General features: G+C 37.1%; 1 protein-coding gene across 1 annotated transcript; it reads left to right on the top strand.

Moving 5' to 3' along the window:
* Positions 1-3,316: 3,316 nt before the first annotated feature.
* Positions 3,317-12,613, top strand: il13ra2 (interleukin 13 receptor, alpha 2). The gene is made up of 11 exons (XM_016501838.1): positions 3,317-3,450; positions 3,578-3,710; positions 5,874-6,025; positions 6,718-6,871; positions 8,845-8,965; positions 9,610-9,794; positions 9,941-10,092; positions 10,565-10,718; positions 11,323-11,440; positions 11,559-11,705; positions 12,076-12,613. The coding sequence occupies exons 2-10, from the start codon at positions 3,605-3,607 to the stop codon at positions 11,656-11,658; spliced, it is 1,242 nt and encodes a 413-aa protein (XP_016357324.1). The 5' UTR covers positions 3,317-3,450; positions 3,578-3,604; the 3' UTR covers positions 11,659-11,705; positions 12,076-12,613.
* The last annotated feature ends 5,656 nt before the right edge of the window (positions 12,614-18,269 follow it).

Here is an 18,269-nt window from a genome sequence, read left to right as displayed (position 1 = left end):
AGGGAAAAACACCAGTGTGAAGGGATGTGTTAATGATGTGAGTGAGTGCAGGTACAACTGCAGGAGAAATGGCTTGTCCAATACAGTTGGTATTTATGAGAGAGATGTGTTATATGAACCCTTTTACTTCAACAGTAGCATTTTAACAATCATGAGAAAGTTTGTTACTGCAAGCTAATTTTACTACTTATTGTTGAATATATGTCATCAGATATTTGAGATCATTCTACATGTGTACTGCTACATGTTCTGTGTATTATTAATTATTATTTTGTCCGTTAATAAACGCTATAAACTTCTATAGCCTATACATTTTAGAAGCTGTGCAACTGATGATCTGATTAATTTCTCATCAAAAAGGTAATTGCAAATATGCATGTTTCCCATCAGCATAAAACCCGGAGGGAACATTTTAAGCTGAAAACAGAAATGTTTATACTTGTGGGATCTGAAAGACTCAGAGCTCATATTCAACATGAACATTCCTCTTGCAAATAGATTAGTAATTTGAAAGATGATGTTTTTTTTGTTGCTTTCTTAAATTGGCTGTATTTCAGCACATAAGGGGAAAGTGAATAAACAGAGTAAACCAAAGTAAACACTTGATAGCTTAACCCTTAATCGGTCCCTGGGGTCCAGCTGACCCCATTTGAATTTTCCTTTATTTTTTAAGTGTTCCCATCATTCCATGGGCATGAAATTCTGTGACTTTTCCTAAATAATCAAAGGCAACATGGAACAAGCATGTTCACTCTCTCTCACATACACACACACACACGCAGGTGTCTGGGGCATTTTTTAGATTTTGGCAAATAAAATCAGATATAAATGCACAACAGTGTGAAGGGGTAGACATACCACACCACACACACACACAGAAAGAGAGGGGAAAGGGCAGATAAAAGAAAGATGAAAGGCAGCTAACCTTTTGCACTCTGAGAAAGTTTACTGTTTGATGAAAGAGCTGCAGCAGTATTTTGAAAACATCTCAGAGTTAGGGTATAAAAGTGGCTGTCTGGGTCCTGCACTGAGCTCATTCTTTGGCAGCACCATGGCCAAAAGGTACAGTCTTGAGGAGACCCTGGATTTCATACTGGATCAAAGTGACAGTGAAAAAGGTACACTGAGAACACTGAACCAGATAGTCCTGAGGACTTTACTACTGACACAGAAGATGAAACTGAGTTTGAACAGGATTACCAGGAATCTGAAGAGGAGGATTATGCAGTGTTTATTTGTGATAAATAATTTTCTGAAATAAATAGTATGTGATTACAGTCGTGTCTTTTAGTGGTGACTTGTAACATTTCTGCAAATTTATGGAGAATAATTTGCAAAAGCAAACAATTCAAAATATATCAGACAACAACAAAAATAAATACAAAAATACAGATTTTTTATGTAGATTTTTTTATGTAGATATGTAGATAAGATTTTTTATTTAGAATGTTTAAATATATATTCACAAAATATATATCATAAAGTTGTGAGGAGAAGTTGAAACATGAAGAAAAATGGACTTGAAACTGAACTGAAAATGAATGAGTCCCTATGGACCTCTGCTGGATATATGTGGTCATTGCACTTTCTTTCTTTAACTATAATACCTACAGATTTTCCTCTAACCTGCAGATGGCAGTATTCTATCCCTAACACATGGGCCAATATCCAGAAACCTTTCATATTTAATTTAGGTCATAATTTAAGGGTTTTTTTCCAAAAAAAATATTTTTTTATAAGCCAATTTATGGCATAGTTGAGTATTTGTGCAGTAAATAGGTAAAAAAACTACCAAATATCCACAAAAACACAGCATAAATGTATAGCTCAGAAGTAATTAAAAAAAAATGATATATAGTTTGTCACATAAAACATTTATATTTCCTTATGCAATCGCTCTGTAAAAGTTTGGGGTCTATCTGACCCCAAGGGACTTTAACGTTGCTCAAATCAAGGGACGATTAAAGGTTAACTGATTCACAGAGCATAACACACACAGACAGACAGAAAGCTGAAATAACACGACTGATTTATAACTACAAACCTTTTCAAACAGCTCTTGAGTGATCAGTTAAACAGTTCACACTAAATGACAAAACCACAAGTATTTTAAATAAAACTTTCAATGGAATTCATTATCTTGGCAGTGCGATGTGTATGCTGTTCTAGAAATATATTGTAACTATATACTAGGTAAAGGCACTAGGCAGTCTCTCTCTCTCTCTCACTCACACACACACACACACTGAGTCACACAAGCGGGTGCTGTATCCAACAAAATCCGAGAACGTTAAGCTAAGTTCATTCAGACCATCCTAAGGCAACTATATGGGCTCATACCATCAGGATCTTTCTATTAGAGAACAGTGACAGTGAGTATACATGTTTACTCTGTTCTTTTCTGCTGTAGTAGCTTTATCTCTTTATCATATGTGGATATTTTGTCTTCCTTCTTTCTCAGCACATCTTCAGATCTTCTATATGTAAATAGGTTGAATTAAGGTTAACTGAGTGGCATTAACTGAATCCACTGTATAGTTCTGTGTATTTGTTCTTGTGTGTGCAGATATCAACATTTATGAACATTTGTGAATAGTTTATCAAAATAACAGCTTTTATTATAGCACATTAAGGCAAATGTTATAATGTATATAATATATTAAAAACAAGAGCTCCTAAAAAGAATACAAATAACAGAACATACTATGATGAAAGTTTGATCATTATACATATATAAAAATATATAATTGTGAACATCTTGATATTGAATATCTAAATAAATTTCTATATAAAGATTTAATGCCTTAAACATTTTAAACATAATGAAAATGTAATATTTGTGTATTTTTATATTATATTAAAAATAAAAATATATTCTGTTGACGTAACATCATTAGAATCTAACAAAATATCAACATTTGTTTTTTAATGCTTTTTTATGATTTATACATGTCCTTTTTATGTTGAATCTATAATTCGATTTCCCTTCTATTTGTAATATATTTGTGTATAAAATCAGATTTGAAAATGTGTTAAGGGGATCGTTCACCAAATCATTTATTCACCCTAATGTTGTTCCAAACCTGTATGAATTTCTTTCTTGCATGAAACATTAAAGATGTTTATTTGAAATATTTCTTTTTCTTTCCATCTAATGGAAGTTAATAGACGCCAAACTGTTCGGTAACCAACATTTTTCATAATACCTTCTTTCATGTTCTGAGTAAATAATGACAGGATATTTATTTTTGGATGATCTGTCTCTTTAAGGCAAAGAACTAATGAAATACACAGTGATGCAGAACAGCTGTTTTAAGGTCAAGATGCCAAAGAGCTGATATGATACTAAGCAGGCTATATATACCAAACCGATCTAGGGAAACAAAGGAGCCGCACCTTATGCGTGAGCAGTTACACATTTTCCAACCACATACGTAAAAAAACAACAGCGTGGGTGACAATGTACTATTTTATCATGATTGCATATCATTGCCACATTAAATCACCCTAAAGGTAGCAAAAACAAGTGTGAAGAGAGACAACTGATGTGAATGTTTAATGCTTTATTCCTCTCTAGACACTGATAATAATCCTTCAGAAGAACATGTTGCTGCTGAATAAGTTTCCTGCATGGCTTTCTGTATTCGCTTTGCTTTTGCTGACTCATGAGCCTGTTTCTACGTCAGAGGTCACGGCCTGTGAACTTGCGGGTAAGCTTCCTGGCTGATTCCACTGAAATATTTTTTTAAAAATGGCACAATTCCAGACTTCTGCTCATTCTGTAGTGCAAAGAGAGTCAAACATGACTTTTATGTATAAGCTCTAATAGACTCTTAAATAGAACAGCTAAATATAACCCTCTTTAATAAAAGGGTCCATATAATGAACCATGCTTTTAAAGTGTAGCCTCATTTAAATAATGCAAATTGACCGTTCACAAAGAGCTTGATTGACAGGCGATCTGACCAATCAGAACGTGGACATTATGTGCCGCCTAGGGATGGGTGATACCCCTTATTTTGTTTTCGATATGATACCGATATTTTTCAAGGCAGTATCGTCGATATCGATACCGATTCGATACTTCTGCACTAAACTTTTAAATTATGAAATGTATTAAATTATTAAATTACTAAGAGTAAAATGGGTAATGAAAACCACTTAACTTTATGTTTAAAACGCATTTTAACATTCTAACTTATTTGTAACATTTGAACTTTTGATTTAGTGCAATATTTTGTACTGCCATTAGGGACTCCCAGTGAATGGCTGTTGCATGCATAAAGTGCAACCTTTTTATTCTGACAGTGTATGATTTCTATTAACATTACAGAATAGGTCCAATTCAATGCATATTGTACGCATTATTATTATTATTATTTTTGTTAAATAAACAAAACCACAGGTAAATAAAACGCACCTTAGTATCGATATTTTTTGTTTGAGTATCGATACTTCGGATCGATACGCCCATCCCTACTGCCGCCGCTGCTATCCGACATCTACGGCCGGTCTCCATAGAAATCCATGTTAAAACGGGGTAAAAAAGATCGACTGAATTTAAACTTTTTCAATATAACTAAATATAAATATGTAAGGAGTGTTAAGCTGTGCTGTTGTTGGCTGCCACAGTAACGGCAATGAGTTAAGGAATTCCTTTAAAGTACTTGTTTTGCGTACCAGAAAACCTGTCATGTCCGGCGATGGCTTCCAGCGCTTAAGTTAAAATACTGAGTGTGAAATAATAAAATGATTATCAGGAACCTGCACAGACATTTTGAGGGGCAGGGGCTCAAGTGGAAAAAAGGAAAAATATTTTTCTAAACAAAACGTTAAATATATTAACACAACTCTGACTTACTTACCAATTTATTTTAATTCCCTCACATGATTGTTTCATTTTTCAACAGATGTCTACAAAATAATCAGTTCACATAGAGAGACCATGCATGGTCTTCTTTCATTTTATCACAAGAACAGGCAACAACAAAGATGCCACAATGTGCATGTTTTCTATGCTACTAGTTTCAAGAATATATTTAGTTACTTTGTTTATCCTATTTATCTGCAATTCCTTGTCAAATGTATGCAAATTAGCGCATTTTAATTACTTAACGCCTGATTTGCATATCAATGTGGCGGTTCTGATTACGTTATTAATTTTACTGTATTCAGCTGTCGTTTCTCCATTAGGTTAGCCTGTATGCCTATTATGATATATTGCCTTAGCTAAACTTTAGATTACACGGTAGCCCAGATAGCAAGCAGACGTTGATTCAACGTCAATTTTTGGTTGTGGTTGTAAAGGTCAGTATCAGTCGTCAATCAAATTTCGATGTTGAATCAACGTTCATTATTTGGTCGGTATCAGAGGGATACATATGAGTTTAGAGTCACGGTGTGTCTTTCATTTAAGTAAAAGCACGCAAGTTTATGAAGCCTAAAATTGACAGTATGTGAGCCCTTCACAATGCAACATGCAAAAACTAATGTGGTGTTCTTCCTACTGGACATGTTTATGCATAAACCCAAGTAATAACTGAAAACTTCATAAGAATATGGATCATAAATTCAAAATCTCTGTCACTAACTTGCCTAGTGGAGAAGAGGAGAGAAGTATCCTCAACTAAGCTTGGTAATAGCTGATCACTAAATAAATAAATAAAAGAAAATAAGAACCATAAACTCAATGACCAGACAGGGAGGCTTTAGCATGAGTTTGTGTTCACTGGATTTCACAACAGTTTGACTCATGGGATTAGATGGAGTTTAAAATTCCAATTGGATGCTTGTTTCAGGTGCTTGGTCTGTCTTCAAGCCAGGAGTTGTTAGTGCAGTCAATGTTGTTCATACACAGTGTTCTTTTCCCACAGTGGATCCACCTGCCAATATTGAGATAACAGACCCTGGCTTCCTGGGTTACCTCAGTATCCACTGGACTCAGCCAGCCAGCCTTCAGAACCTTACAGGCTGCACAGTACGATACCAACTCAGATACTATGACACCTATGAGGAACGATGGAGGGTAAGGATCCTTGAGAACTCACAGAACACACCACACACAGTCTCATTTGTTTTCCTTTCAGCACATAAGCATTTATACGTTAGTGTAGTTTTTACTTAATGCATGCCACACTCAGAAATGTTTTGAAATAACTATGCTATGAAGAATTCTAAGTTTATTTTGTGGTCATTTCTCTGAAATTGTTCTGACACCACATTACTAAAGCTTTGTTCAATCTTGCTGGATAAACCTGGTCTAGTATTTCACCATTTTTGTGACTCATTATCAGCCAAATACATGTTTCTTTCTGAACATTTGTACTTGTTACATTTAGTGCTTTAATCTAAATAAAAAAGATGGTTCAGAGCCAAATCAGTAAATATGCATTTGTCTCTGTTCATAGATCATGGTTCAGTAAACGTCTTACACAACCTCTTAGTAAACCAAAGACAGTTAAGTGTTCCATGGAATTCCTCAAGATTCAGTCTGAAACTCCTCAGTCAGAGCCAAAATCTGGGTTTCATTTAATGCAACCCCTCAGAGAGAACAACTCCCTGCGGGTGATGTACTTAGTATTCAGAGAGACATATTTGTTCTAAAGCATCTTCAAAACATAGCAGCTTTTCATGCTTTATGTATACTGATATCATGCCGTTATTCTTGCAAACGTAGTGATTTATGACTCAAAATTTCCCTCTTTTTGTGTTCTACAGAGTGTTCGAACTGTCAAGCTGACTTATGCTGCTCAGTTTGATCTTGAGAAACCAGTCAAGGTGAGAATACTCACTGTGCTGAAGTGTGCCTGTACCAATGGGACAGAGGTCCAAGGGGAGGAGAAAGAGTGGGTCTACACACCTGAACCTACAGGTAAAGATTCAAAACCTATTCCACCCCACTGAAGCGAGCAAGAGGAAAGATCAACCATATATAGTGTATTGTGATTGCAAGGAATCTAACTGAAGCCCTAATTTATTCCTTACGTTATTTGCTTCATTTAAACATGCACTCAGTAAGTTAATCACAATCATTTTACCTCTAAAAATGGTTACTTTTGAAAAACATGTTAAAAACAACCACCTATGAAGACTCTAACATTCACCGTACGTAGTAATAAATAGAGCCTTTTTTTTTTTACAAATAGCAGGTCATTTCATTGTGTTTGGAGATCACATACTAATCTTTGTGATTCCTATTGATACTTTTGCTGGCAAAAATATTCATGGCTGGTGGGAAATAGAGCATTTCCACACTCGCGTTGGTAACTAAAAACGTGTGCTTTTTTTGCGAGTATCTGATTGTAAGCTCCAGATAATGAAAATAGCAAATTAGGAAAAAAAACGTCAGACAGACTGCACAGGAAGACTCAACAAATATCAGCAAGGCCATGCAAACATGCTGCATTTGCTTAATGCTGCATTCACGCCAGGTCGTAATTACTGTAATTTCAAGATGACAACATGTGGCTTGTTATACTTGGAGATGTTCACACCCTTAGACTCGGAACTTTGGCACAATGCCTATAGCGTCTAATGAATCTGATGTCGTCAGGTGGTACAAGTTGTAGCTCTCAGAAAATTCCCAATTCACAAGTTGTAATACCATATGGCCTGAATGCACCTTAATGCTGTATTCATGTCGTAATTACTGTAATTTCTAGATGACCACACGTGACATTCTACTTGGAGCTGTTCATACCCTTGTATTCAGAACTATTGCACTATCAATGCCTAAATATAGCGCATAATGAATCTGAGGTGGTCAGGTGGTACCGTTTTGTGGCTCTTTAATGTGTCGTGAGTCATGACAGATCGATGTAGTGCCTCAGTTCAAGCGGCATGTGAACCGATCGTCTCTTCCTCTTTACAAGTTATAGCATGAAATAAATATGTATGACCATCAAAATGTATCTTGTTTCAACCGTGTAAATATGTCAATACACACTATTTTTCAATTTCAAGTTCAAGTCCACCAACATTAATCTACTTTAACCTATTACTTACTATTGAAGAAAGTGTCACGTGTAACTTAATAACCAATCACATTACAGCCTTGCCGTCATTGAATTTCAGTCAGAATTTTACGACACTCAATCACCATTTATGGATACCATAGGAATGAATGGGAAGTGCCGTAAGCTGAAGGCAGATAGGCTGTCAATTCATTAAATTATAAGCCGTTTCCTCTAAAAAGCTGTTTTTTCAGCGTAGTGAAGCCTCTCCTCCATTGATATCCATTCACACAAAATGGCCTCTGGTCTCCTTTCCCACATAATGCCAAAGCGTAAGTGTTAGCATTAGCCATTATGCTTTTTTGGCTATAGGTTGCAGGCTTGCCTTGTAGTGATTTTGGTCTGGTTTGTCAGACAAAAATGGCAGATTCTGCGTTATGATTGGTCAGGTTGCTTGTCAATCAAACTTCCTGCAAAGGGCCATTTCTCTGGACATTTAGACGTATAAATTTATTATTTAAACATAAATAATTACATGCCTTTTCAATCTAAAGTGTATTGCATAAGCGAAATACTAAAAGGAACATAAAATATAGGAACATGCTAGTTACACACCCATCTGGAATCTATTACACAAACATTTTCATAATATTAATGTCCTGTTTTCAAGGAAAGTGCTTTTGAGGAGTGGACCAACTGTTGCATGAGTTAGATTGAGTCTTTCTATGAAATGATCAGCTGAATCTCATTATAGGCCTAACTGTCTGTTGGATTACATTACTTTAAATTTGATAATAACTGCAAATTTAATTGATTGAGCTTGAGAATTATTGTCATTTAATGTAATAATTGTTATCACCTGTTAAAATAAGCATGTTATCACCTGTCTTAGGTGTGGCGGGATCACGAATAAGAGATTTTCACTGTGTCTACTATGGGAAGGAGTACATGGAATGCACCTGGGAGTCAGGACCCGTCCAACCTCCAAATTCACAGCACTACCTCTATTACTGGTGAGCACTTCCATGTGAAATGCTGATTACAAACACCATTAAAGCATTCCAAATGCTTTTTACAGATGCATCAAGGGCTTTTTCACTGTCTGTGCCTCAGGGGGAGCAGAGGACAGGTTGAAGCACAAGTCATTTTACTTGAATGTACTGAGCAACCTTATAGAGTTCAGTGTTCAAATGCCAACGCTTCCACTGTTTTATCTGTTCCATGGAAAAAGAAACGCTATGCTTACTAGAGTATACAGTACACACATTTGTTTTTGGCAAAGTTTAACATAAGCCAGTTTGGTTGGTGGTCATGGTTGAAACACTAGGATCTGATCACTGCATTCCACTGCACTACAGGTCAAGAGTCAGGACTGCTTAGCTGGAATAAGCAAAAGTGTCTAGTTCTTTCTGTAAATTTATGTAGCAGGTCAACAGAATCTTCAATTTGATGTTAAAATACGATTTAAAACCGAAACATCTGTTCATACTCTGAATCTCTAAGGTCAATAGCATGCGTAATTTTCTTTCTAATGATATCTAATGATGCACATAGAAACAAACAAATCAGTTTTATGTTGATATCCCACGTTTTGAATAATAAAATAAGCACACTTAAAGACTCAACTTGATGAGTAAATGTATATCTGTTCTTCCAGGCACAGGGAAATGGATGAAACAAAGGAATGTCCAGAATACATCATATTATCTGAGGGTCGAAGGGGATGCCGGTTTCCTCGAGAATCACTCTTGGAGTTCTCTAAATTTAATTTATGTGTAAATGGATCCTCTCCAGCGGGAAGTCTGAAAATGGCCTACTTCTCTATTGAGGTCCAAAACCATGGTAACTACAGACTGCTTTATACCTGACAGAACAAACTTCACAATGAGTCTAGAAACTGCAAAATCAGCTAACTAGGGACATATGGTCTGACTCGGTAGTAAAAAAAACATATTCCTCATTTTCTTCTCACTTTCTTTCTCTTGCAGTAAAACCAGCAGTGGTCTCCTCTGTGCATATCTCAGAGATTGATGGAGAGCTGAAGTTAGATTGGTCACCACCTAGTGGTCAGGTGCCAGAACACTGCTTGGAATATGAGGTGGAGAGCAGCACTACGATGGAAAATGGCAAAGAAAAGCAGGTATTTTAATAGTTCTGTTTTTCTTCTATCCAGTGCAGTAGAAATAAAAATCACAGTAAAAATAAACATTATCCTCAGCTCTACTTTTCATGTTTTTGTGGTTGTTGCTGCATATTTTAGGTGTCTCACATTTGAAACATGCAGTTCAGATTATAGAGTACTAATGGGCTGATAAGAATCTGACATATTAGATAAGGGAAACATCCGAAATGCCTTCAGGAGAGGGACTGAGAAACACTGATGACAAGACGCTCTTGTCTAAAAGTCTTTTTATAGCTTTGTAACATCTAGTAATTTGTAAACAACACTTGTTGACATGAACAACTGCCATTCATTTGCATTTCATTCTGAATCTTGGCATGCATTGTCAAACCAAGATTTGATTTAGCTAATGTGCCAATACAAACACCAAAAAAGAGCCAAGAATCCAGTCTGTCAAAAGCATCCATGAGGTCTTTTTTTTCCCCTTCAGGAAAAGATGGTTCTTCAGAATTTAGAGGACACATCTTATGGCGTCCCGAGAGAGGCGGAAAGTCAGAAAACCTGCTTTCGAATCAGGTCAAAGGTGAACATGTACTGCGCTGATGGAGGATTTTGGAGTGACTGGAGCCAAACAAAGTGTACAGGTTAGACCTATTGATTAAAGAGTGTTCTGTCATTCTGATCTTGTGAAACTTTTATAAGTGATACGTGTTTATGAAGATTTAAAGATAGTTGTTGTATTTAATGTGCTCTTTTCAGCTTTTGAAAATATTTATGGTTAACACATCCAAAGATGTTAGAACATCAAGTCAAGTCAAGTCACCTTTATTTATATAGCGCTTTTAACAATACAGATTGTGTCAAAGCAACTGTACAGCATTAATTAGGAAAATATTGTGTCAATAATGCAAAATGACAATAGTAAACACTCAATTTTCAGTTAAAGGCAGTTCATCATTGAATTCAGTGATGTCATCATCAGCTCAGTTCAGATTAAATAGTGTCTGTGCAATCAAGTCGACGATATTGCTGGTAATTAAGTGTCCCCAACTAAGCAAGCCAAAGGCGATAGCAGCAAGGAACCAAAATTCCATCGGTGACAGAATGGAGAAAAAACCTTGGGAGAAACCAGGCTCAGTCGTGGGACCAGTTCTCAGAAATGGTCCTTAGATTGTAAATAGTCCTTTCCATTTTAAACTTCTAATGTTAGTTTGATCATTCATGTCTTTTTCCTCCTGTCACCATCAGAAGATAAGGAAACTCAATACATCCCAAAATGGACATATCTCGGTCTGGTGGGCCTGATGGTCATTGGCATTGCTGGAGTCATCATCCTCTGTCTTTCATTATGGATATTAAAGAAGATGTAAGTATATGGCCAAAAGATTTATTAATAAATAAACAAACACTTACAGATTCTTTGATAGGTTAATTCTTCATTGATTTTACATTGACTCTAAAACTCACTACTTCTATTCCTACAGTTGCATAAAAAAGATCAACAAAAAGGATGCCCTCTATACTTTATACAAGGAGAAGGTCAACGAGACCATGCCCACTATCCTCAGCCCCATTTTCAAGTGATGCTCCCTATGACCTGCTATGCTGAATTACCGTTTAGCAGTTCTAGAGAAAACGTGCGTACGCCTCTCTTTTAGATGTGAAATCTATAAATTGCAATGATCTTGAAATTGTGCGCAGCTGAACAGTTTCAGATCTCCGCCCTGTAAACAATGTCTAATTAATGTCCTTGACTTATAAAAGAGCACCTGACAATGTCCAAATCTTTTACAAGCGGTAAGAATGGCTTATATTTCCAAAAACCTGCAGCACTCGGGCAAACAAAAGTGCGTACGTCTGTTCAGACCCTGACGTGGCGCTAAGCTATTTTCTACGTCAAAGACCGTTTTTATAAATATGAATGTTGCCGTGGATTTTTGCGTACACACACTCTACGATCAAATCTGTGCGTACGCACGTTTTATAAATGAGGCCCCTGGACTGCAGTAAAAGTACAATACTCAGACAGAGAAACAAACATGAGAAGTGAGACTTCAACACCCTTAAAGTGATAGCTGATAGAACCAGTAGTCTTGTGGAATAGGTATGTGGAGACCTAAATGAACCACAGCACTGACCCGAATGTATGAACCACTTTGGTTTAAAAGACACTATACTACTATGTGATGTGTTTACGCACATATCGTGTGTTACTTAAAGTTACTCAAAGTTTTTTCAAATTCCAATGATCTTGACAGTTTAGTCAATGATTTTTCAAATGCCAATGATCTTGCCGATTTTGCCAATCATCTTGATATTTTAGCCAATGATTTTTCAAATTCCAATGATCTTGCCAGTTTAGTCAATGATTTTTCAAATGCCAGTGATCTTCAGTTTTATTTTCCTATCAGCTTTTTTGCTGTTTCACTTTGATGTATGTCATGACTCTTTTAGTATTTGAGTTTATTTTACTGCTGATTACATAATGAAGGAATCAGGAGTAAAGAGTATTCATACACTTTGGAAAAAAAGTGCTTTTTTTTGGAAAAAAATATTAAAATCAAATTTTCTTGAATTTATATCCCGTTTGTGTAAGTTTTTACAACAGATACTTTCAACAAGAACTCTGTAAAACACCCACAACCCACCACTACAGTGTGCACAGATATGCAGTTAAAGAACATATTTCCATTCTTGTTCAATTCCTAATCAGAACATCAAAGCCGTTCCTGTTAATCATCACTTCCTGTGCTGACTAGGCCTGGTGAGTATGTATGGTGACTGGAATGGTGATGTTTGGGTGGGTCATCATGATATCACACAGTATAGTACAAATGACGCACTGCATTACCTCCAAGAAACAGGGTGTCGCTTTATTCATAGAATTATCACTCATGCTACAAGCATTATTGTTTTGACAATGCTCTACATTCACATGCCAAGCCACAGTTCTCTAATAGTAAACCAACTTACTTTCTTTAACTTACTGATGTAATATTGATGGATCCTAGTGTGGTATCCACACCCTGCTCACTTGACTCAACTTGCCTAAAAATAAGAAGTTATTAAAGGGATAGTTTTCCCAAAAGTGAAAATTCTGTCAGCATTTACTCACCCTAATGTCAATACAAACCCATATATATGTCTTTATTTCTTCTATGAAACACAACAGAAAATGTCTGAAAAATGTCTCGGTGTTTTGTTTTATTTTTTTCATTGTGATATTGTTTTTGATCCTGTTTACTTTCATATATGGACAAAAAAGATGAACGTTTCATGAAAAGATCTTATTTTGTGTTTTGCACTTTTTGTGTTTTGTCAAAAAGCCTTTTGTTTGATGGCCCATGTGTAGCAGATCTTAATTTGGGCATGTCTAATTCATTGATAGAATTAGGTATTTTCATTCTTGAATATTTAATTTGCACCATTTGTGTTCTGAGAATGTGGTATTCAAAAAAAAAATAAATGAAAAATTGAAAAAAATGAAAATGAATGAACATTTTGTAACACTGATTTAAACATGAAAAGACTGAAGTAGTATTTTCTTATAAAACATGTTTTATTTAAAACTTAAAAAAACATTTTTTTTTACCGTGTACAGCAGTATATAATAAATAACTCTTTGTTAGAGTATTTCCATGTTGAATTCAAGTTGGGCCACTTATTGATATTGATATGATGTCAAAAATGCTCTAATTGTTCCAAATTCATCCTAATTTTGTATCAAATGTTTAAACTGTGAAATTGTACATTTGTATAAATAAATACATAAATAAATCTTGTACAATAGTCCATTTGTGTTACTATAACCCAAGCAAGTATATGGTCATTGAATTCATCTTGTAAGGCAGGTTCCTGCAGAAGCCTGCCCGTAACTTAAGATAACTAAAGGTTTGTGTTTGTACCGTAGTTAACAGTCATATTTGACTGACAGCAGTGAACATTATCAGTGAAGTAGTAAAGCACACCCCCCTCAGTCTTGAAACACCAAGTTGACTTGAACAGATAAAGATCATTAATACTGTAATCCTCTATTCAACAATCTCACGATATCAACCTTGATAATCTCCTAGAGCTATAGTATTCACTGGAATAAGGAAAATGAACCAAGTAATTTCCAAGGAAAGCTGCACATCAACCTTGACCACCAGCAAGCATGACAGTGACACACAGGTGGCCATTCATCAGAAAGTGGAAGACAAAAACATCAGTGAAACTGTGACTCAAAATGAGTCGAAGGTGAGCCATCCAATGTGAATACCACATTACACTCACCACGTATGATTTGATTCATGAGCTCAACAATAAAAAATGAATGCAGACTAGATTGCTGAAGATGATACATGCACCTGCAATATCCTGTAGTGGAGGTACTTCCAGAATGCCATATCCCAAACACTGCAAGACACACAGCTTGTGAAGAACCTCAGTGATGCCATTGTCTACGGCGTCTCCCAAGAGTCACACAATCAAACTCTGAGAGTTGTTTAATAAATTAAAGACTATCTATCACTATCAAACACAATTGTGAATTCAACAAGCAAAACTGTTTAGGTGTATAAACATAGGTGTATAGGTGTATAGTGGAACAAGGCCTGCCGTTGACCTCTGGATCATTGTCTTTCCAGTAGATTAAGCCACTTAGCTGTATGGAGCTGTAAGCATTTCCACGAGATCATAATTAATAGATTATTGGTAATTGTCCAGGTCAATTAAAAGTCGAAAAGTGTCCATAACATGATTCCATTTAGATTTATGTGTTTTTTGAAAAATTGAGCATTGCAACCTAAGCGCATGAATACAATAGCCAATCAGAAGCATTTGATATAGGCTAGTCGGTAATGACAAGCGATCTTGGTGAGTTCAATGTAAAAATGAGTTAAGTTCACATACAGATACAAACGTGAAAATAAGTGCTTTAGAAACATTATCTAGTACCCGCTTTCTGACTGACTGCATTCTTTAGAAATTAAATGACTGACAACCTATAACATGATGAGAGCACTTACTTTTTTTTTCCTGAAAAGGCGGAATGATTAATGATTATTCGAATAAATCAGGCCATTGTTAACTAAAAACACATTAAATAAAATTACAAAATCTAATTGTTTTGCGGGTCGTCAATGATATTTTCAGTAGAGAATGTGAATCTACGTCACGCCACGTTGCATGCTGGGGCGCCACTGCCATTTTGAGAGGATCACCCTCTGCTACAAATGCTGAAATTAATACGGATATCTGCTTATCTGTTGTTTTGTTTTTACCTTGAAGTTAAATATTCACATTCTTCATTGGGTTGTTTGCAGGGAAGAGAAGCTAGTTTATCGGTTCACATGATAATTAGATTTTTTTATCTTAAGTTTTGTAGAATTTGGTTTACAATGCTGATCTGATTAGCGTGAAAACAGTGTCGCCCGCTGGATGCGCGCTGCTGCTTCAGCCAACATATGGTAGATTATCCAAATAAAGTGTTTGTTCAACAAGATGATAGAAGTCGATCCATTTCTTTGTTGGAAACGTTTTAATGACGAAGTATAATTGTTGTCATTGTAAATATTTATTTTTCCATGGCCACGGAGGAGAATCAGAGAGTCACGAGTTCGCCTTGCAGATAATAAAGCAAGAAGAATAGTATGCGTATTTGGCGTGCTGTCCGAGGAGAGGGCTCCGAATGCAGAGCACTCCCCCCGGTAGAAATGGGTCGACGGTGAGGAGTCGGGGTGGTGGAGGGATGCTGGAAGACTAGAGAGAATAAAGGTAAGGCTGCAATGATTATTTATAGTGGTTCTCTCTTGTGGTGGTTGGATAGATGATGTAATTACTGATAGTGAATTGGCCGGGTTGATTATCTGCGCGTGCTCCTCCCGAAATTTGTTAATAAAACTTCACTTCACGAGTTCGCCTTGCAGATAATAAAGTAAGAAGAATAGTATGTGTATTTGGCGTGCTGATGGGATGCTAGGCGTTGCTTGTACAGGTGCATCTCAATAAATTAGAATGTCGTGGAAAAGTTCATTTATTTCAGTAATTCAACTCAAATTGTGAAACTCGTGTATTAAATAAATTCAATGCACACAGACTGACGTAGTTTTTTAGTTTTTTAAAAGTCTTTGGTTCTTTTAATTGTGATGATTTTGGCTCACATCTACCAAGTATTGAGTACATGTACAGTAAATGAACATACTTTCCAGAAGGCCAACAATTCACTAAAAATGTTTTTTTTATTGGTCTTATGAAGTATTCTAATTTGTTGAGATTGAATTGGTGGGTTTTTGTTAAATGTGAGCCAAAATCATCACAATTAAAAGAACCAAAGACTTAAACTACTTCAGTCTGTGTGCATTGAATTGATTTAATATACGAGTTTCACAATTTGAGTTGAATTACTGAAATAAATGAACTTTTCCATGACATTCTAATTTATTGAGATGCACCTGTAGTAGCGGCACTGCTGTGGCCTTAGAAGAGAGAGCTAGTGGCTCCTGCGGGAGCAGACACTGCTGCGGCAGTGGGAAAGAGATAAAGGCTCCTGCGGGGGCAGTCACTGCTGAGGCAGTGGAAAAGAGAGATAAAGGCTCCTGTGGCAGCAGTCACTGCTGCGGCAGTGGGGAAATACAGATAAGGCTCCTGCGGGAGTAGACACTGCTGCAGCAGTGAGAAAGAGAGATAAAGGCTCCTGCGGGAGCAGACACTGCTGCGGCAGTGTGAAATACAGATGAGGCTCCTGTGGGAGCAGTCACTGCTGCGGCAGTCAGGAAATACAGATAAGGCTCCTGCGGGAGCAGTCACTGCTGCGGCAGTGGGGAAATACAGACAAAGGCTCCTGCGAGTGCAGACACTGCTGCGGCAGTGGGAAAGAGAGGTAAAGTCTCCTGCGGGAGCAGACACTGCTGCGGCAGTGTGAAATACAGATGAGGCTCCTGTGGGAGCAGTCACTGCTGCGGCAGTCAGGAAATACAGATAAGGCTCCTGCGGAAGCAGTCACTGCTGCGTCAGTGGGGAAATACAGATGAGGCTCCTGCAGGAGCAGTCACTGCTGCGGCAGTGGGGTAATACAGACAACAGCGATTAAAGTTCCGTCGCTACAACGGATTTCCGTCAGTTCATAAAGACAGTCACTTGCTTCATTCCTGAATTATTCAGCCGTTCGAACGAATCAATTGAATGAATGATTCAGTGATAAAATCAGTGACTTGCCGCCACCTGCTGGCGGATTTAGTTTAATTTTTTGCGTATAATTTCAGTTATTTAAATCATATTTCTGTATTCAAAATGTTATATTTAAAACATTAATCTTCACATGAATTTATGAATTTAATTGCACTCATGCTACCTCTGAGCCTCATTAAACGTCTGAAAATGTACCTATGGTGGGTCTGGAGTTCGAGTGAACAGGGATGGACTGGCGTTAAAGGGGTCAGCAGATGAGGGTTCGGTGAGCTTCTTTGATATGGAAGCAGTCCAACCGAATGTAGCTCTTGAAGGCCTTTTTTTGAATGAATGAATGAAGTAGGGCAGTGAGGGAGAGGAGCAGGGACCGCGATTGTCAACGGAGGCAGCCTCATGCTTAAATCAGCCTCTGGGATAGTGTCTGCTATGGGAGCTGGAGGCCACTGAGCAGGAAAAGAGGTTATTAATAATGGGAGGAAAAGACTAAGATGTGTGGGCCTGTGTTACAAGCGGGGGCAGCCTCACGCTAGTGTCTGCTATGGGAGTTGGAGGCCGCTGAAAAGGAAAAGGTTTAGAAGTAGCAGCGGGAAAGACTGGGATGTAAGGGCTTGTGCTGCAAGCGGAGGCAGCCTCATGCTTGCTTTAGCTGCGGGCCGCAGGAAAGGGGAGTGGTTTGTGACATTTAACAGGAAATGCTGAAATGCCTGAGTAGCCTGCAGTGTTGCCGATATAGCAATTTTGATGCTAGATTTAGCAACTTCTCAGACCACCCTAGCAACTTGTTTTCCAAAGCACATAGCAACAAATTTAGCCATTTAAAAATGTATTCGGCAATTTTTAGCATCTTTTAAAGGGGTTATATTATGCTTTTTCACTCTTTCAACTTTAGTTAATCTGTAATGTTGCTGTTTGAGCATAAAAAGATTTGCAAAGTGTGACAAGTGGGGGCGGGGGCGGGGCAGAGAGCCGTGGGAACGGAGCGAGGCCAGTGGAGTAATTGATAATGAGCGACACCTGCACCACTC

This window comes from Sinocyclocheilus anshuiensis, unplaced genomic scaffold, assembly GCF_001515605.1.
Source record: "Sinocyclocheilus anshuiensis isolate Anshui unplaced genomic scaffold, SAMN03320099.WGS_v1.1 scaffold1236, whole genome shotgun sequence".
NCBI lineage: Eukaryota > Metazoa > Chordata > Actinopteri > Cypriniformes > Cyprinidae > Sinocyclocheilus > Sinocyclocheilus anshuiensis.
The sequence above is the reverse complement of the archived record's forward strand: the minus strand, read 5'-3'. Positions and strand labels throughout refer to the sequence as shown.